Source organism: Plecotus auritus (genome assembly GCF_963455305.1).
Source record: "Plecotus auritus genome assembly, chromosome: 5".
In the NCBI taxonomy this organism is placed as follows: domain Eukaryota; kingdom Metazoa; phylum Chordata; class Mammalia; order Chiroptera; family Vespertilionidae; genus Plecotus; species Plecotus auritus.
The window spans coordinates 3,623,796-3,645,031 of NC_137776.1; the positions used below are offsets into that span (position 1 = coordinate 3,623,796).

At 44.6% G+C, this 21,236-nt stretch overlaps 2 protein-coding genes across 4 annotated transcripts in view; one reads left to right on the top strand and one right to left on the bottom strand.

The window, feature by feature from the left end:
- LOC308247772 (uncharacterized protein) overlaps positions 1–18,437 on the bottom strand; it is a 246,509-nt gene extending 228,072 nt beyond the window's left edge. For both annotated transcript variants that reach the window (XM_080667315.1, XM_080667316.1), the window contains exons 1-2: positions 18,216–18,437; positions 12,858–12,966 (exon numbers count right to left, since the gene is read on the bottom strand). In XM_080667315.1, the coding sequence (XP_080523441.1) occupies positions 12,858–12,966; positions 18,216–18,329 (223 nt within the window). In that variant the 5' untranslated portion in view covers positions 18,330–18,437. The remainder of the gene's footprint in view (positions 1–12,857; positions 12,967–18,215) is intronic.
- Positions 18,438–18,723: 286 nt separating this feature from the next.
- The window catches only part of GLS (glutaminase), a 62,438-nt gene continuing 59,925 nt past the window's right edge, over positions 18,724–21,236 (top strand). For both annotated transcript variants that reach the window (XM_080670277.1, XM_080670278.1), the window contains exon 1: positions 18,724–19,270. In XM_080670277.1, the coding sequence (XP_080526403.1) occupies positions 18,876–19,270 (395 nt within the window). In that variant the 5' untranslated portion in view covers positions 18,724–18,875. The remainder of the gene's footprint in view (positions 19,271–21,236) is intronic.

Here is a 21,236-nt window from a genome sequence, read left to right on the forward strand (position 1 = left end):
TAGCATAATCTCTCCAGGTCCCTCCATGCTGTCTCAAAGGGTAAGAGATTATTATTTTTTTTTACTGCTGCATAGTATTCCCTGGTATAAATGTACCCCGGCTTTTTTATCCACTTTCATGGCATGGTTCTTATTCTGTTAATGTTATCCAGTAGGCAATCCACAAAAGAGAATTCTGGAGGAAAATACTTGACTGTATGGCAACCTCAAATTGTTGTGGCAGAATGCACGGGAGAAGGATCAGCCAGCACTCTGAGGGAGGAAAGTTTAATCTTTATTTCGCAGATGGGCTAGTCCAGGGCAGTGGTTGGCAAACTCATTAGTCAACAGAGCCAAATACCAACAGTACAACGATTGAAATTTTTTTTGAGAGCCAAATTTTTTAAACCTAAACTTCTTCTAACACCACTTCTTCAAAATAGACTTGCCCAGGCTGTGGTATTTTGTGGAAGAGCCACACTCAAGGGGCCAAAGAGCCGCATGTGGCTCGCGAGCCGCAGTTTGCCGACCACTGGTCCAGGGGACTCCGGATCCAAAGCCTGAACTGAACTCGTGGGGAGGCTCTGACCTATATATCTCCTCCTGTGGCGGCCCCTGAGGGTCCCCGAAGCTCCGCCCAAGTCAGTCAGAGTGGGAAAGTAAGACTACAGTTTTAACCAGATACTGAACTAGATTGCAAGCCCCCCTCCCCACCCCATTTTCTTTTCAAAATAAGAGAGCAATAGAAATTCTAAGGAGCCAAAGACAATGGGCCCTGACAAAGCAGATGCCATTGTGTTCTCATACGTCAGTCGGAGGGAGGGCTTCAGGCCTGGCTGCTACTGTTACCTGGTAAATATACTTTGAGACATAGACATGGAAATCTCTCCGAGAGTTTCCCTATGAGCTGTCTTCCCCATTGGGGGTTCCCAACAGAAATAATCCTGTGGATGAAAGGGGCCACATGCTAACCTGACAGCTCAGGGAAGGCCTGCATGGCAGTCTTGCCAAGTCAAAGACCTAAAGTAACCACAAGGATGGTCTGAAATTAAACTTTAACTAAAAGCAATTATGGGTCCTGGGTTCGATTCTGGTCAAGGGCACTTGCCCGGGTTGTGGGCTCGATCCCCAGTAGGGGGTGTGCAGGAGGCAGCCAACCAATGATTCTCTCTCATCATTGATGTTTCTATCTCTCTCTCCCTCTCCCTTCCTCTCTGAAATCAATAAAAATGTATTAAATAAATAAATAAATAAATAAATAAATAAAATAAAATAAAATAAAAGCAGTTATGGTGGGTAGTCACCTCCTAGGCCGGTCTTCCCTGACAAGGTCAACAGTTACCTAAACTGAGCCTGTCTGTCTTTTTGTATCTACTTGTAACTTCCCTTTTTCCCGGACCCCTCAGGGCACAACCAAATGCCCTGGGCACCAGGACAGAGACCACAAAGTCCTTCATGGTTATTGTTATCCCGTTAATTGTTGACTTAACTGTGCTGTACGCACCTAAGTAAGAGAAGTGTCTATCATTTTAATCTTTATTTAATCCCAGAGGTTTTCCTGCTTTGCTTTCTCCGCCTCTCTTATCACCCATGGACTTCATGTAACCCACCTACATCTCCTCCTTTGATTGCAATGTATAAAAATAGATGAAAAACCGCCATTCTCTGAAGCATTATGCCAATCTGTTGAGATTCTGCTTCCTGGTAAGAGTCGACAGTTTAGCTCAAATACACTCAGAAACTCTTTACAGGTTTGAATGTTTTTACATTAACATGTTAAGCGCCATGTCAGTCACCAGTGACTGACACTATTTCCCATCCGGCCTCGTCAGTCAATGGTGCCACCAGCATACTGGTGAAATCGGATATCTCGGGCTAAACGGAAAGGAAGACAAAACAGGCTTGGCGCTTAACGTGTTTAGTCTAAAGGATGATGCTCATGAGACCAGGATGGGAGAGGAACCTTAAAGAAAAATCAAAGCCTGGTAGGGAGGAAGACTCAAAGCGGGGGAGAAAAAAAATGCAGGAAAGACTGTCAATCTAGACAGACAACCAGGCCAGAGAATGTAGAAGAGATGGTACCAAGCATAGTGCTTAGCACTTAGGAACAGCCATAAATATTCATGAAGGAAGGGAGGAAAGACAGGCTTTCCTATAAAACCTTCCTATATCATTGGAAGAAGTGATGGGCTATAGAATGTAGCTAAAACACAAATGGGACCAAGTCTAGAATCCAACCAGAAAAGGGTATTAGTACTTCCTTTCAGACACCTGTGCAGAGGCACAGCTCAGGAAACCGAGCAGGTGACCTAGCCCATTGGTAAATGATTCAAAGGCTCATGTGATACAAACTAGAAGCGAGGTACAAAGATATGCGTGCAGGGACATTTCTACCGAAAGCTCAGGAGAGGGAGTGCCTTGAGGTAGTACTTTTTTGTTCATAGTTAGTGGCCCCTTCTCTTCCTCTTTATAAAATCCCTCTTTCACATAAGTTTAGTTTTGCTCCAGAATCATTTGCAAATATTGAAATGCAGTGGCCGGGGTAAAAGAAAGGACGTTAAAGATTAAGTAGGAAGAGGCCAACACACAAAAGCACAGTATTTGATGGAGGCATTTTCTTTCTCTTTTCCTCCTGGAGGTTGGCTCAAGAAGAACCCCCAAAGTTTGACATCAGGTTGCCTGGAGTAATGTTTTCCAACGTTTCATGATGTGGGAGGGAGATCTTTTGATAGGGGCAGAAATAGAATATTGGGGACCAGTATAATTGTAAGAAATATTTTTTTTAAATATATTTTATTGATTTTTTACAGAGAGGAAGGGAGAGGGATAGAGAGCCAGAAACATCGATGAGAGAGAAACATCGATCAGCTGCCTCCTGCACACCCCCTACTGGGGATGTGCCCGCAACCAAGGTACATGCCCTCGACCGGAATCGAACCTGGGACCCTTCAGTCCGCAGGCTGACGCTCTATCCACTGAGCCAAACCGGTTAGGGCCGTAAGAAATATTAACCATACCCTGTGAACCGTGATTATTTTGTTCTGATAAAGAAGACACAGGCTAACCTGGCTGGGAGGTGCATGTGGGACCTGGGAGCTCACCTGGAAATGTGGCCCATCCTGTCCATGTGGGAGTTGCTTATGATCATGGAAAGATTGACAACCTTGTTGCAGAAACCAGAGCTGCCAGCCCTTTGAAAGCCCCCAGCCCTTTCATACCCACAGGCCTTTGCAAATCTCCAGCCCCCATTACCTGTAAACTGCCCATTGGGCATTCCCTTTTGCCTACTTCCCCATGTAATCTTTGTCCTTCTACCCAGTATAAGCAGCTGGCTTATAGTGGGGGGCAGAGCAGATTTTTGTGGATGACCTGCTGCTCTCCCATCCTGCTGGCAGCATTGGAATAAACGTGCATATGATCCAACCCTGTCTCTGCTTAATTGGCCCAAGCAGCAACAGGCAGCACGTTCCCATGGGTTGTCCAGTTACACTTTCACTACAGCCGCAGATAGATTCTCCAGCCACAAGCACTCCCTGCATCCTTCCCCGGGCCAGCCTGTGGCCGTGAGAGAAGCAAGGGTTCACAGACCCTGGACCAACTATCCTGGCCCTTAGGTACCTTACAGTCCAGGAGGGGAGAAATGGTCACGTAGGATTATTCATTCGCTTGAAAGAAAAGAACAGGTGATAGAATTTTAACAGGGAAACACATTTGAGGAGGTGACATTTAAGCTGAGACCTGAAGAGTACGATTTTGCCAGCAACTAAAAGGTTAGATGAGTGTTTCAGGCAAAGGGGACAGCATGTGCAGAAGCAGTGACAGTCCCCAATTACATTCAGAAGGGCCTCACTGGCAGCAATGTGGCTCTGAGCAGTGCAGTCAGAAGCTATTTTTGCATAGCATTTTACGTAAGATTTATAGACTATCAATTGTGCATATTAAATAAATTGGGGTTAATGCCTGTTAGATAGGAGATAAAGCCCCCAAATCTCCCTTTGTGCTCCTACCATTCAGGAGCCTTGAGGTAGGTCTGGCCCATCTGAAGACCTGGAAGAAGGCAATGCAGCCACAGCATAACCCTAAGGGGAGACTGACTGACGCTGTAGCTAAGAATTTACTAGTAGGCAGAGCCAAGGAGGCCTTGTAGAGAAGGCTATGAATTTTTAACATTATCTTCACTGCAATGGGAAGCGATTAAGCCGAGGAGTAGTAACAAGATCTGACTTACAGCTTAAGAAGATCACCTGGGTTTCTTAATAGAAGTGGATTGCAAGGGACAAGGAGCTGACATCTGTTGAGCTCCTGAGCTTGTCCCTGAATAACACACAGGCACTACTCATTTAATTCTCACCACAGTCCCCCAAAGAGGGTGCTATTATGTTTACAAGTGAAGAAACAGAGTCCCTTTGAGAAGCAAGGTAAGGATGCAATTTGTTTTATTATTGTGCAGTTAATGCATGGGGCAAACTATACACCCAATAAAATTATAATGATTGTTTTATCATAATGTTCTGTAGGTGGGTGATTATCATATCCAGAATGCAGGGACCATGGAAGGGTTAATATGTGTTTTTGCAGCAAGAAAGTACATGACCCTGGCTGCTGATCTGAGAGATAATGAATACAGCCATGTTTGATTGAAGCTATTACGGCATTTTGCTCTTAAAACCTCTCTTATCATTGTTAAATGTGCAAAAGACCTCTTTTCACTGTTTTCATCTTTTTGTCAGGTTGTTTTCCAGGAAGTGGTTGCTAGGAGTGAAAGAGTTATTTAGAGATAAGTGGAGCCTAGATATCCCATCCCCTTAAAAAGTACACCGCCCCCCCAAATAAAAACCTACAGTAATTGACTTGAAAATTATTTTCCTGACACTGGTTTTACCAGTCCACCTGCTTTCTATTTACACTTGTGGTTATCTCCTTTTGCTAATGGCTCTCTAAAAGCGCACACTAAGGTTTGCACCACTAGACTGTCCTGGAGACTGAGAGAGGAGTCCGACTGTAGAGCTCTTTAGAGCCAACAGCTGCTTCTAAAGGCAGTGAGCATGTGCGTGCTGAGCGGCTACTGAGCCCCCTGTCGCGGGTCTGAGTGCCAGCCGGCCAGTGTATGAATTACCCGCACACATGGTTGCCTTATATTCTGATCATGTCTACCCCTGGGGAAAACCCCACTGACACTGACATTATACCAACCAGGTTACAGTGATACTGTTCCACACACTGGGACAAGTTCCCACCCAGGCTCTGAGGTTCTCGGCTATATATATCCCATTGCCCCTTCTTGCACCAGCACCATCCCTTAACAGTATCTTTAATTATTAATCTAAAGGTGCATGTAACCATTATTGCTCTTGCAAAACTGCCATATGCTAGGCGTTTATAGCTTTTGTCTAATCACTGGACTTACAACATTCTTTATGTTTGATATTTACAGTGTGTCACCTTGAAAGTAATGCCACAGTATCTGTTGGAAAAACAACAGACATGAGAATGCATCAGCAAGTGTCAACTAATCTCCAGACTAAAGCCACAACTGCATGTAACCCGTGCTCAGAATCACACTTGGGGCTCAGACAACACCTTTGAGGTCACTTAATTCAAGCTTCCATTTTAGAGGCGAGGGAACTGAGGCACGACAAGTTAAGACCCTTGCCCAGGTCAACCTGCTAGGGCAGCGGCTGCCAACCGGTGGTCCGCAGACCACTGGTGGTCCGCAGACCACTGGTGGTCCGTGAGGTCCAAAAGGTTGGTGACCATTGTGCTAGGGAATGGCCAGACTGGAGCTGGAACTCCGGTTGCCTGACTCTCAGTTCATAAAGCCTGTAGAGATCTATATATATTATTAAACTTTTTAAAAAATGTATTTTTATTCATTTCAGAGAGGAAGGAAGTGGGAGAGGTAGAAACATCAATGATGAGACAGAATCATTGATCGACTGCCTCCTGCATGCCCCCCCGAACCCCCACTGGTGATCAAACCCACAACCTGGGCAATGTGCCCTGACTGGAAACTGAACTATGACCTCCTGGTTCATAGGTCGATGCTCAACCACTGAGCCATGCCAGCCAGGCTACATTCTTAAACACTTAAGTAAACAAATTTAGTCTTCAGAAATGGACTTAAAATTTATTTATTGGATTTCTCACTGTGCAAGGACTTGATTTTCCTCTCAACATCTGTGCAGACTCTAGAAAGTTACACACCTGAGGCACTTACCTTGGCCTACTTCACAACGTACTGAGAAAAAAACTACAATTATGAAGAGACAAAGTTTATCTCCATCTTTGTTCCACATCCCCTTGTCTTCTGTTGGTATTTTTTTCAGTGTTTCAGGTATTTTAAAATATGTATTCCAACCGGTTCATAGACCCTTGACCTTACGTGTTTACAATTTAGGACAACCCTTCATGTCTAGACCTTTTCCTACCTCATTTCCTCCTCTGCTTACATAAGCTTACCTCTACAGAACCATCAAGCTCTTAGCTCCTCCTCTCAGGGAGGATGTTAGCAAAGCTCATGTGCTAACACCAACGTTTTGTTTTCGCCTATCATGAGATGTCAAATTCTTACCATTTCAGTCACATTCTCAGATTAAAACACTATTTCTAGAAATCCCCGTTAAAATACAATGTTAGCTGGGAGGTAATAATCCATGAAGGAAAAAAAAATCCATGAAGGCAGTACTGTGTGAAGGTAGTACAATCTACTGGAATTAAAATCTAAACCTGTCTCTCTCCAAATTGTAAGCATTTCCCTTTGTATCATGCCTCTTGCAGTAAAAATGTAATGACAGCTAGTGTTCAATACCAACAAGAGCTAATATAGACCAAGACTACAGATGTCTCTGGATACTTTTTTCTACCTGGAACACATGGGCCAGTGGCTTTGTGATAAAGGTTGGATTGTGAAGACATCTTTTTCTTGACTTAAATTACATTGGTCAACTTTAGAGTTAGTTGTGAAATAAGAACAGAAATGGCATTCAATCGAAAAAGCATAAAATGTGTTTACTTGCCCTGACCGGTTTGGCTCAGTGGCTAGAGCATCGGCCTGCGGACTGAAGGGTCCCGGGTTCGATTGCGGTCAAGGGCATGTACCTTGGTTGCAGGCACATCCCCAGTGGGGAGTGTGCAGGAGGCAGCTGATCGATGTTTCTCTCTCATCGATGTTTCTAACTCTATCCCTCTCCCTTCCTCTCTGTAAAAAATCAATAAAATATATTAAAAAAATAAAAATAAAATGTGTTTACTTGAATTCATGAATTCAAATATTTTGACAACACACTTTTAGGTAAATGGTCATTTTATAAACTGACCTATATTTTATTTATTTTTTAAAATATATTTTATTGATTTTTTACAGGGAGGAAGTGAGAGGGATAGAGAGTTAGAAACATCAATCAGCCGCCCCCTGCACACCCCCTACTGGGGATGTGCCCGCAACCAAGGTACATGCCCTTGACCAGAATCGAACCTGGGACCCTTTAGTCCGCAGGCCGATGCTCTATCCACTGAGCCAAACCGGTTTCGGCTATAAACTGACCTTTATATATGCTGCCAATAGGCCTGGCTCTCTATATTCAATGATCTTCCTCCTACCTTCCTTGCATATTAGGTGGATCAATCAGAATAGAATAAGACAGTCCCCAAGTCACAGAAGTTTAAACTGACAAAGTTTCTCTCTCTGAACTTTAATATCTTGGTAGACAAAGCAGCCAACAGCTTTAAGCATTAACAGTTATAGGGGCATAGGAAAAGAGAGATTAGAAAATTCTGCATTGCCTTAACCGGTTTGGCTCAGTGGATAGAGCGTCGGCCTGCAGACTTAAGGGTCCCAGGTTCGATTCCGGTCAAGGGCATGTACCTTGGTTGCGGGCACATACCCAGTGGGGAGTGTGCAGGAGGCAGCTGATTAATGTTTCTCTGTCATCGATGTTTCTAACTCTCTATCCCTCTCCCTTCCTCTCTGTAAAAAATCAATAAAATATATTAAAAAAAAAAAAAGAAAATTCTGCATTGGCCTTTTAAGTTTATAATCACATTCCCCTGGCCAAAGCAAGTTGCCGGATCCATCCAACTTCAAGAGAGTATGGATGTGCAATCCTACACAGTAAGAGACTGGAAATATTTAGTGGAGAGTACTAATAAAACTATACCAGATTATTTGTAGTTCCCTGAACCTACCATTTAACTTCACTCCTTTTTGTTCTTGAGAGAATGTCCTTGTCAATCTATACACTTGGATTTTTACTTACCAAATGCCACCTCCTTTCTAGAATATTCCATAATCTCCATCAATGGAATATATTTCTATATTACATTTACCCATCAAAATACATATATGTGTAAGGTTTATAGCATCCAGAATACTGTATTTAATTAGGAGTTCATCTATTTGTGTTTCGTCTACCTCCTCAAAGCAAAACACCATGTTTTTTTTAATTTATGTAATCTCCTTGGTGGTTGGCACAGGTAGACAGTCACTAAAAACAATTTTGATTTTTAAAATTTCTTCCTCTTTGTGAAATATAATAAAGAATAAATTTACTCAAGATTCAAAAAATGTCTGAAAGGTTCATTTGTTCTTATATATTTCTTTTATTTTATAGTGAACTCCTATGTTACATTAAACAGCCTCAATTATGTGATTGAAAATGATGTTACTAAAAATGATGGTGGATATGTTTAAAGTTAAAAATACTAAATTCTCAAAAAAATCCAAAAAATAAAAAACAAAAAACACCCACCACTGAATCCCCTTGTCTAGTTCGAAGACCGAGGCATACAGAGTCCTGCAATAAATGAAGATATTGCCAAGTGAACCCTGATACAGAGAAAGGACCCCTTAACTCTGCCTGGACAGGTAGGGGAAGACTTCTCAGAAGAAATGACGTTTGAGCTGAATTCTTAGGAAAGAGGAGTATATCCAAATGGAAATGGTAAGGGACAATGGTAGGGGTAAAAGACATAAAGTCAAATATTTGGTACTTTTGAGGCAAGTTACTAAAATGTTGGACAGATTATTTAACATTTCTGTGTCAATTTTCACACCTGCCAAATGAGATTGTACCTCCTTGCCCATCTTAAAGGGCTGTTGTGAGGGTAACAGCTGTTAGCAGGGTAAAAGGGCTGTCACATAAGAAATTGCAGAGCACCATGAAGATGTAAGATGGGGACCTTGCAAGGTCAGTGGAATCTGATGCGTAGAGAAAGGGGCTTAGGACACACACGGTGACAGAATGGCACAGCAAAAACTCCCGGAGGAAAGCTGGTTAGGTAAGGAAAACTGGATCATTTTGGCAAGAATGAGGAATAGCAAGTTAAAGTCCAAACACTAACTAATCAGGCACAAATATACAAGTCTAGTTTAACAGAAGGGCAAAGCTGGTTGTCTTAATAGGGCTCAATATTTTTTTTGTTGGGAGAGAAGGGAAGCAAATCTAGAATGAAATGAAAAGGATTCTGGGTCCAAACTGAAGGTTAGGTGCTGGCTTCTTATGCTCACCATATCTCCAGCTCCATCATTTTAAAAAATTGTATTTTATTGATTTTTTTTTTTATAGAGAGGAAGGGAGATGGAGAGAGTTAGAAACATTGATGAGAGAGAAACATCCATCAGCTGCCTCCTGCACACCCCCTACTGGGGATGTGCCCGCAACCAAGGTACATGCCCTTGACCGGAATCGAGCCTGGGACCCTTGAGTCTGCAGGCCAAACAGCTAGGGCCCATCATTTTATTTTGAATCATGCAGTCATATCATGTGTATACAGGTTAAAACATAGATATATAATTAAGTAGGGTTAAAAAATGAGAGCAAAAGTAGATGTCATAAATTGTCCTCAGGGCAATCAGTCAGAATGTCTTAACGGAAACCCAGATTCAAAATGATTTAAATTAAATAAAGAAATGTATCACATGTAACAAAGGAGAGCAGGCCTCTGAGTTGGCTGAGTAAGTAGCTCATGAATGCCATGGAGATTACAGATTCCAGCTCTCACTCCTTGTCCTGGGTGTGTTGGTTTGCTGGGAGACTAGGTCCTCTCCTGGTAGCAAGGTAGCTGCAGCAGTTCCCAGGGGAATGGGATGTGCATGGCTGGCTGGGACTAGAGATCTGGAGTAGAATCTGTCAGGGAATAAACCTCATCATCTGACTGCTCAGTGCAGTCAAATTATTCTTGCAGATATTTTGTACATAGCGTTTTAAAAATTTTAATGAGCTGCTTATATTTAAAAATCAGCCATATAAGTTTACTTATTCTTTAAAATCATATTTCTTAATTGGATTATCTTAAAGAATCCAAGGGTCTGGTAACTGTGCCCGTATTCCACTTAGCTAAAATGGGCCGCAATGGATTAGATGGAGCATTCCAACTCCCAACTTATTGGAGCCTCTTCTTTCCCTAAAATATTACAACGTGTTCTTCTTTACTCATCTTGCCAATGGAGCCTCTCGTTAGCGACATTACTCCCAGAGATTTTTATGACCCTTGTGGCATTTTTACATCCATAAACATGTCTCTTAAAGGCATTTGTCCAATGGTTCAAAAGAAATGAGGGCAAAGGCCACATTTAGCTTGAGGGTGTGTCATTGCCAACTTTATTATTAATTGGCTATGTGACCCTTATTAACTTATAATTTCTATAGCCATAAAGTGTAGCAATTGATACCATCCCTAACAGCAACATTACAAAGACAAATAGCTTCTTCTTTTTCTTTTTTTAATCCTCACCTAAGGATATTTTTTCCATTGCTTTTTAGAGAGTGGAAGGGAGGGAGGCAGGAGAGAGGGGGAGGGAGGCAGGGAGAGAGAGGGATAAGGAAAAAGAGAGAAACATCAATGTCTCACATGGACCTATTAACTGGTTGCCTCCTGCACAAGGTCCAACTGGGAGTGGAGAGTGAACCTGCAACCCAGGTACATGCCCTTGATCAAGAATCAAACTCAAAACCCTTTGGTATGCGGGCTGATGCTTTACCACTGAGCCACACCAGCCAGGGCATAAATAGCTGTTTAACTTCAAAGGAAGGAAGGATATACATATAAATCCTCACTCGAGGATATGTTTTTATTCATTTTTGAGAGAGAGAGAGAGAGACATCAATGTGAGAGAGAAACATTGCTTGGTTGCCTCCCCCCACGCACCTTGACTGGGGACTGAAACAACCTAGGTATGTGCCCTGACCGGAAATGGAACCTGTAACCCTGGGGTGCACGGGTTGACACTCCAGCCGAGTGAGCAACCCAGCCAGGCCTGGAAGCATGTATTTTATGTTCTCATTGGTTTGATGAAAGAATTACTTACATGTTCATGTTTATAAATGCAGCCAAGGACCACGTAATTTTTTCTATAAGTTTCATTTAAATATTAGTCATTCTTACCTTCTGTAAAGTCTTTAGTTCAAGGATAGTGTCTGTTGGTTGCACTCTTGAAATATATTTCTAGGGCAGCTACATTGCCTACTGGTTTTATCAACCAGCGTTGGTTAGGCAAAATTAAATAAAGTTTAGAAGGAAACTTAAAATGGAATATTGTATTTGTAATATTTTCTACACTTATATTAGAGAAAAATAATGGCTTTCAACATAATAAAACTTCTTCAAACACAGAGGAAAAGAGAAAATATAACGAACATCTATAATCAACTACCCAGGTGCCATATTTGCTTCAGATTGTTTTTTTTTTAAAATCAAACATTACAGATGAAGCTCTCTGTGTACATGTATGTCTTCAATACCATTCGGCATTGTATATACACAGAGATAATAACCAAACACTGAATTTGATGTTTATCATTCCTTTGCACATTTGAAACTTTTAAACCATATGTGTATAAATCTATAAATAATATATTGTTTTGCATGCTTTACCATTTTATAATCATGGTATCATACTATACACATCAATATTTAACTTTTCTTTCTCCTCAACAGTGTTTTTGAGACTTATCTACTTTAATACATGATCCTGGGGATCATTGATTTTAAATAATTTATGTTATCCCACTATATGGAAGTATCACATTATTTTATTCTATTCTCTGCTCCATTTAGGCTGTTTCTACTATCTGGGCTGCATACGAATACAATTGTGCCTTACAGCACACCACATGGCGTTGCTGCTGTGAGATGCAGCTCTGTCACGAATCATGAGTCAACATTTCTGTTGTGGAGCTGCTTGCTGCGACTTATAACTGGACAGAGGGGATCACACGCTGACTGTAAATGTCAGAGGCTTGAAAAGTAAAGACAGAGTTTGAAGGAGTCCAAGCTATACAGAGGATGAACATTGATTCCCTTTTACCCCACAACATCAAAACACACTACTGTGGACTCGGGTGCTTTTTTTCAGATGTCTGAGTTTAGCTCTATAAATAATGGTTTCAGTGGGGTTTACTAATTGGTTCCTCTATTGGTAATACGATCTTACCTTTGGATGAACATAAACAGGCAAAAGTCCAGGCTCATTTTTCTTCTTCAGGGTTTAAAAATGTGACAAATGCCAGATGTTGAACCAATATTAGATTTCACAGCGTAACGCCAACACAGCATAATTGATATAGAGCTCATACCTCAAACCATTGCAAATTTTCCCCAATTAAAATGTCCAAATATGTATGACATGCTGAAATATCAATCAAACATCTCTTACCTAACCTTTGGTTTTAATCGATCCTGAAAGAGGTCTACTCTGACTGTTCTCTCAGTGGCATTAAGTTTCAGCCGCTCTGGAGGTCTACTGCCTATCTTTCGGAGTTCTCTTTGTAACCCATACTAGTCTCAGGGCTGCTAAGTCTTCTTCACTGAGTGGGATGATACATTGGTCAAGGTAAGTCAAGTCATCTGATGGGAATAACCCCCAAGCTAAAATTACTTACAGTCAGGTGTCTCTCTCTTCATGCTGTCAGTCGCAGTTATCCTCAGCTTGGTGCTATCACCCTGGGATCCAGCTGAAGGGCATCCTCTTTGTGGGACATGCTGTTCTTGCTGCAAAAGAAAAATATGACAGAACCGAGCAATTACTCTTAAAGTTTACGCTCAGCAGTGGTATATATCACTTTCTTCCTCATTTCCGTTGAACAAATGAAGGCATAAGGCCAACCCTGCCATTCAACAAGGTGGGGAGGTAAAATCCTACCACTGGGAGGGACAAAATTGTTTGGGAATGGTAATACAATCTACCACAGAGGCTGTTTTCATTCTCAGACAGGTATGGTTTTGACTTTTGGATTATCCTATATAATCCTATATAATAAAAGCATAATATGTTAAGTGTCCAACTGATCAGTCGACCATTTAGTCAACTACTCGACCAGTCGCTATCATGCGCACTAACCACCAGGGGCCAGGCGCTCTGACCAGTAGGTTAGCTTGCTGCTGGGGTCTGGTCAATCGGGACTGGGTGAGAGAGCTGGACATGCCCTGGAGCCCTCTCATTGTCCCTCCCCAGCCTGCTGACCCCCATTGGCTCTGATCTGGGCTGGGTGAGAGGGCCCCCATTGGCCCTGATCTGGGCTGGGTGAGAGGGCCCCGATTGGCCCTGATCGCCAGCCAGGCCAAGGGACCCCACCGGTGCCAAATTCATGCACTGGGCCTCTAGTTTACAAAATAAAAATTTTTTCAAAGTTTTGCTAATATACAAGTTAAGACTTTCTTATCTCTGGGATGGGGGTTAGTTCAATTTAATGCTTTCTACGAATTAAAAAAACACACACACACACCAAAAACAAGCCCTAGCCAGTTTGGCTCAGTGGATAGAGCCTTGGCCTGAGGACTGAAGGGTCCCAGGTTCAATTACAGCCAAGGGCACATGCCCTGGTTGTGGGGCGTGCAGGAAGCAGCCAATCCATGATTCTCTCTCATCATTGATGTTTCTCTCTCTCTCTCTCCTTCTCCCTTCCTCTCTGAAATCAGTAAAGAAATATATTTTTTTAAAAACCACATCTAGAATTAAAATCACTTTGAAAATATCAATAAATATCTGGAGGCTCAATGCATACAATTTTGATCTAAGTATAAACAATATTAACATAAACTGAGCTAGCTGAAATATTTACTGTATCACTCTGAATGAAGGAAAAATAACCGATTAACTGATTTCTACCCCACTCCTATTCCAGCTATGAAGGGATCCCTCAAAAAGAATTTCATGTATTTTATTTAAATATTTTATTGATTCCAGAGAGTAAGGGAGGAGAGACAGAAAAATCAATGATGAAAGAATCATTGATTGCCCACAACCTGGGCATGTGCCCTGACCAGGAATCAAACCATGACCTCCTGGCTCACAGGTCGATGCTCAACCACTGAGCCACGTCAGCTGGGCATAGTTAGTATTTTAAATGAGAACATTCAAATAGTTTCTTCAAATTCGATGAAAATTTCTCTATTTTTGTGTAATGTCACAAGGAACAGAGGTTTAATTTATATAGGTAGCAAATAAAAAATTTTTTAGATTTAATGGTATATGACATATGTATTAAGGTCAGTTTTTGTTGTTGTTTGATTTTTGTTAGCAATTCTTCTTTCTTTAGTACTTTTTAAAAGTTATTTGTCAATAGCTGGTACCTGGGCCAGCTTTGCTTAATCTGACTGCTTTTGCAGCAGTCTCTATTTCAAGATCCTTTGGAAATTCTTTCTAAAAATGAAGTAAATAACCTCATTTTGGGAAGCTAGCTTCTTTTTACGTGGTATTTTATGATTAGAGGTTTTAAAACAATTCCCAGTTTGGCTTTTCAGTAATAGACCTGCCAACGAATCACATTGCACAACAAATGTCTTCACTCAGAGAATAATGAGAGTAATTATTATCATTGCTATTAATTATTATTGCTGTTAATAATTATTATTATAGCTAACAGAGGGCTGCTGCCATTGTTCTAAGTGCTTTACATGTGTTGATTCATTTAATCTTCACAAGAATCCATGAGATGAGATACCAATATTGTCCCCATTTTACAGAAGAGGGATTATAACACTTTAATGCAAATCTAAATTCAGCTTTGGAAAAATAAGTCATGTTTGGCAGGGTTTATCAGTGAGGCTAGGAAGTTGGCCAGTTCAAGCAGGAAGCCAACAGAAGAAAGGGAAGTAGTAGCAGAAGCTTGTTTAGAGGTTTCCTGCTTACTCTCTTCTTTAAATAGAAGAATTTCAAACACACAAATAAAAAACAGGCAATTCTTATGTTAGTCAAGAGAATTATTGTCTATTTAGCTCTAGGTCAACAAATAGCCTTTTGGTTTTCGTGAAGGGCAAGATCTGGAACTTACATATAGGTTACATTATGATCTTGAGACATTAGCCATTTTTTAATCTTCAAAACAACACAGAAGCTCAGGAACGGGGCTTCTAGTTAGAATAGAAACAAAGTGGGGGCGTTCCAGCCTCTCCTGTGGTGGTCGATTGCCTTCCCAATGGCTGCGAGCCCACAACCCCGTGCAGGTTAGCTGCCCTTAATCTAGTAGCAAAGAGGAAGTCTGAGAGTAACTCTAAGGACCCAGCCATGTGCTAATCTGGAGAGCCACTTCGTATTTGCAGATATCATGGTGGACCATGGCATGTGTAACCAATGTTTTTACGAGGCTATCTTTTGTTTCATATGATTGAGCAGGTGAATAATTAACCTCATGGAAATAGTAATTAACTGCAATTCATAGTTCCAAAGTTGTACTGGATTAAAAAACAATTAGTGAAGATTAAAAAAGTTGAAGATGAAGAATCAAATGAAAGCACGGAGTCACATTTTTATTCTATTTATGGTCATTTCAATTTGCTGGCCATAACTTTTTCATTGGTCTTCTCAAAGGAGGGGTTACATTTCATCAGACTCTTAAATTTTTCTAAATGTTGGGAGTAATGTCTGTCTATTCTCACGTTTATTTTTGAAAGGAGAAACTCTAAGCTATTATAAGGTTTGCTTTTTATGTTTAAGTATCTATAAAGTATTTAAACCTTTAATCATTGGAAAGAATTTTCATAGAAAAATTAGAGAAACTAAGAAAAAAGAACAGGGAGGAAAGTAATAACTGGATGTGTCAGTAACCTGAATGTGGTTGAAAGGCATGCACCCACAAAATGGATTTTAAAAAGTTATACCTAAAAGATGGGAGAATATTCAGGTTTATGTCATTGATAAATCAGACAGGAAAGGTTAGGCAGAGGTAGTATTTATCTTTTTACAAAATCTGGTGTTTCTTTTCATGAGTATATTATTACTTTGATTCCTGTCAAATTTTAGTGCCAGGTAACATGAAGTAGCAATAAAAGGCCTCTAAATAAATTGCAATTATCTTCACTTTTTTTCTTTATGTGATTAAGTGCTTTACACAATAGCTTTCTCCACGTTCTTCTGGTTAAGGAGCAGGTGGAGCCCTGGCAGGTTTTGCTGTGTGGTTAGAGGTCAGGCCCCCAGACTGAAGGGGGTGAGGTACCTTGATCCCGCCTGGATGGGGGTGCTTACAGGAGGCAACCGCATTGATGTTTCTCTCTCGCTGTCTCTCCCTCCCTCCCACTCTCTCTCTAAAAAAAAAAAAAAAAAAAAAATCAATGGAAAAAAATATCCTCGCCCAGCAGGGGTGGCGAGGAGGTTGAGCGTTGACCTATGAACCAGGAGGTCACAGCCCGATTCCCATCAGGGCACATACCCAGGTTGCAGGCTCCATCCCCAGGGTGGGGCGTGCAGGAGGCAGAAGATCAATGATTCTCTCTCATCACTGATGCTTCTATGTCTCTCTTCCTCTCTGAAATCAATAAAAATATATTAAATATATATATATGTGTGTGTGTATACACACACACACACACACACACACACACACACACACACACACACATATATCTCCTCGGGTGAGGATTAACAACAGCAACAAGAAAAGAGCAGATAGAAATCAACCCAAGGACTTGTATGCATGCATATAAGCCTAACCAGTGGTCACAGGACAACAGGGGGGCGGGGACATGCGTGGGGAGGGGTTCGGGAGGGGAATGCGGGGAGAAGCATAAATATGATACCTTAATCAATAAAGAAATTTAAAAAAAAAAGAGCATATAGAAAGAACTTAAACATGGCAAGACTGTGACGTGCCAGAGGTCCCTCATCCTGTAGGGACAGCCAGACTTCCTAATTATGAATCTGGTGCAATATTATAAGATTCATTAGCTTTTCCAGGGTAAACCTGGTGATTAGTTCATGAGGCGCCTGACACACACCCTTCCTGTTTCATGAAAATCACCCTATTAGCCCTAACCGGTTTGGCTCAGTGGATAGAGCGACGGCCTGCGGACTGAAGGGTCCCGGTTCGGTTCCGGTCAAGGGCATGTACCTTGGTTGTGGGCACATCCCCAGTAGGGGGCGCAGCTGATCGATGTTTCTAACTATCTCTCCCCCTTCCTCTCTGTAAAAAAAATCAATAAAATATATTTTTAAAAAAATCACCCCCTTAACCTTTGGGGGTCTATGCATTTAAACCGGCCCTCGCTGGTGTGGCTCAGGGGAGAGAGCAGAGGCCCGCGGACCGCCGGGTCAAGGGCACACGCCCGGTTTCGGGCTCCATCCCCGGGAGGGATCCTGCAGGAGGCAGCCGACCCATGAATTCTCTCTCATCGTTGAGGTCTCTCTCTCTCCCTCTCCCTTCCTCTCTGAAATCCATAAAAAAAATATTTTAAAAAGTTCATCTTAAAAAAAAAAGTCTAAAATATATATATGTTTTAGATGGTTGAGCGGAGTCGAATGTGTAGGCTCAGAGAGAAACCCAGAGCTCCCGACCCCGGGCTGTTCGGCCGCAGGTCCAAAAGGGCGGGCGGACCCAGTGGGACCGGGCTGAACCCACGGAGGGAACCAGAACGCGGAGGCTTCTATCTGAAAGGGATGAAGCGGCTTTTAAAATAGAAAAGTATCTCTCAAGCCAACGAGTGTCGAGGGGATGGATCACTGCTGTTCAGAAATACTTTTAGGAGATACTGGTGTACATTCCTTTTTTTAGAAAAAAGTCATTTTGGACCAGGACGGCAGCAGCCTTCTGGGACTGCCCCCCTCGCCCTCCGCCCGGCCCGGCCGTCCACACGGCCGCGCCGCGTAACAGAGGATTTGGCTCATTTTTTCCAAAACACTTCACATCTGGGCAGTCGCCAGCCATGGAAACTTCCAAGTAAATGCCCCATTTGGGAGAGGGACCAGGCTCGTCGGGGGCTGCCTTCGTGGGGCCGCGGCCCTCGGGAGAGTCGCCGCACGCCCTTACCCGTCGCCGGGGTCCCGCCGCCAGCCCGGCCCGCTGGCCGCCGGCCCCTCGCGCCCGCCCGGTCTCCTCAGCAGCGGGAGTCCCCGAGCCCAGGAGCCTATCCGCTTCGTCCATGACGACTCCTGAGCCCTCGGCTCCACAGCAGAGCAGCCTCGGGGTGCGCACAGCGAGAGGGCGGGGGCGGCTCCGAGGCCCGGCCGGGCTCCCCGCCTCACGCCTCCATTCCACTCCTCTCCCCGCCTCCGGCCGGTCCGCCGCCCGTCTCTGTGCGCACCAAACGCTGAGGGAAGTTTGACTGCTCCAGCCCCCAATCAGAAGAGAGGTCGGGAATCGGAACCAATAGGAGCTGGCGAAGTGGGCGTGCCCTCGGCGTGGTCCCGCCCCCCGGAGAGGGAGCGGGGTATGTCCCCGGCCCCCGCCTGCACTTCAGCCTCAGTGCGGAGCCCTCGCCGGTGGGAGCAGCGGCAGCGCAATCGGAGGCGGCGGAGTCGGGCTCGGAGGCGGCGGCTGCGGAGCGCCAACCCCACCCACACCCACGTCGCGGGCCCTGTCCTCACTTGTCCTCTCGCCGTCCCGCGGGAGGACGATCCCGGGAGGAGAGCGGCCGCCCACGCCCCGAGCATCTTTCCCCGTCGAGCCGGCGCGGGCTGAGCGGGCGGCATGATGCGGCTCCGAGGGTCGGCGCTGCTGCGGGACCTCCTGAGGCCGCCCGCCGCCGCCAGCGCGGCCCTGAGGCGGGCGCAGCCTGTCGCCACGTTCCGCCGGCGAGCCTGGGGCGGGGGACCCGAGGCCGCGGGCCCCGCTGCAGCCGCGCGGTTCTGCCCGCGGTGGGGCGGGGGCGGCCGGCTGGCGGGGCCCGGCGCCAGGGGCCTGTCCAGCTCGCCCTCCGAGATCCTGCGGGAGCTGGGCAAGGCGGGCGCGCAGCAGCCGCAGGAACCGCAGCCCGGGGCGTCGCCGCCCGCGGCCCCGCCGGCGCCCAGCCCCAAGGACGGCCCCGCGGACACGGACGCGTTCGGCCACGGCGAGGGCAAGGAGCTGGCGGCCTCGGGCGAGAGGTGAGTGTCTCCGCGAGGCGGGGCGGCCTCGCCCCGCGTGGGGCCCGCGTCCGGGCGCGGCCCGCTGTGGGGCGGGATGGGAGCGGAGGTTGGAGAAAGAGAAAGAAAGAGATGCCGGGCGGCCTGCGCCGTCTGCGCCATGTGATTAGGCCCAGCCGCGCCCCAGCCGTCGCCGCCCGCGCCCCTTCGCGGGCCCCCACTTCCCTTCCCGGCCGGGGCGCGGGGCCGGCCGCCCGCGTGGAGCCGCCGAGGGGCCGGGGGCATGCCCTGGCGCTGCGTGTCCGCGCCCCGCTCGGGCTGCAGCCCCCGGGCTCCCGCCCAGCCCTCCGCGGGTGATGCCACACGGACATCCCCACCGACTGACATTCGGGAGCCGGGCGTGGAGCTAAGCCTGCTCCTCCCTGACTCGTCGCGTTTCCAGGCTCGAGTGTCCCCCGTCTGCCCTCCTCCCATCTCCGCCACCATCTCTTTGGAAACCTAATGTGGCCGAGGATTCTTGCTGTTTCCAGAGTGGAAATATTCAGGTCTGTGTAGAGCCATCTGGGGCACCGGAAATAAGGTTTGGGAAAGGAGATGAGGAGCAAGAGGGTCACGTGGCCCAGGAGATGGGGCTCTCGCGGTACCGACCACCTGTTGGCCCCGGGGACCCCCGGCTTTGGCCTGTCGGATGTGCTGCGTGAGATGGGCGAGGTTTTTTTTTTTTTTTTTTTTTTTTTGGAAAATAAAGGTTAGAGTAACGAAGATGACATGTGGCCGGTGAAACGCTAACTGAAAAAATTCGAGTTAATTTAAAACAGGGATGGGGGGTGAGCTCATCTATACCGCACAGCCGTTTAGTCTTTAGGTACACATTGTATGTGAAGCAGATCCCTGGGTGTTTTGTCCTGTGTAACATACGTGAGCACAACGCGTGTTTTCCCAGCGTGGTTACACATGTACCTGTCTGTCTTCTCCAGGCCCTGCTGTTTTTCTGATACTGTGCTGACATTATCTCCAGCCCCATACACACTACCTTAGGTCAAACCGAAAGTGTGATTCTTAATCCTTTCAATCTCAGGTCAGCTTAATGTTTCCTGTAATTGAAGCGGGCACCTTCTTAAAACATTCCAAGCTAAAGTTGTTTTCCCAGACTGGGGAAAAAAAAAAAATGTTATTTAAAAAAAAAAATCACTTGATGATGGGCAAAGTCTGGTATTTGGTGATGATGACGTGCTGCGGAGTAGCCTTAGGACCTTGGGGGCATCATTTAATACCTTCAGCTAGATGACTCACATCCCTTCGAGATCTAAAAAGCTAGACTTTTGTTAAATTTCCACCGCTTATGTTTTTTTAGGGACTAGAATGGGTATGCTTAATCTCATCTGATACCTTTATCATCTGGTTTACCAGACGTGTAACTAGTTTAAATAGCTGTACTCAAAGTCACAGAATTGCAAAATGCAATTACTGGCATTTCGAAGTTGTCCTTCAAGGCTGTAGGATGGGACCTGCTTTCTATTGAAAACCCCTGCCAGTCTGTGTCTCTTCCGTGGCTTTAGTGTCCTTTTTCCAGAAGCTTGTGCCTTCATTAACTTTGAAACCCTGGCAGTGACTGAAACCCTATTTTGGCTAATACTTATTGACGACCCCTACACAAATGTCCTCCTACTCTCCCCAGACCTCAAAGAAAATCAGCCTAGGCTGGGGATCCATCAACATTATTTGCTTAGATGCCCGGGAGTTTGAGTGATCAGTAAGATAGTCTTGTTTACCGCAATTAAAAGTTTGGAGAAATAGGCTAGACTGGTTCAGGTACTACAGTTACAGGCATACCTTGCAGACCACTGTAATAAAGCAAATATTGCAGTAACAAGCAAGTTGTAATCTTTTCGTTGGTGGAGTCTTGCCTTCAGTTTGTAAAAAACAACAACAAAAAAACCCAAAACACGTCAATACCTAGGAAATGCAATAAAGCTAAATGCAATCA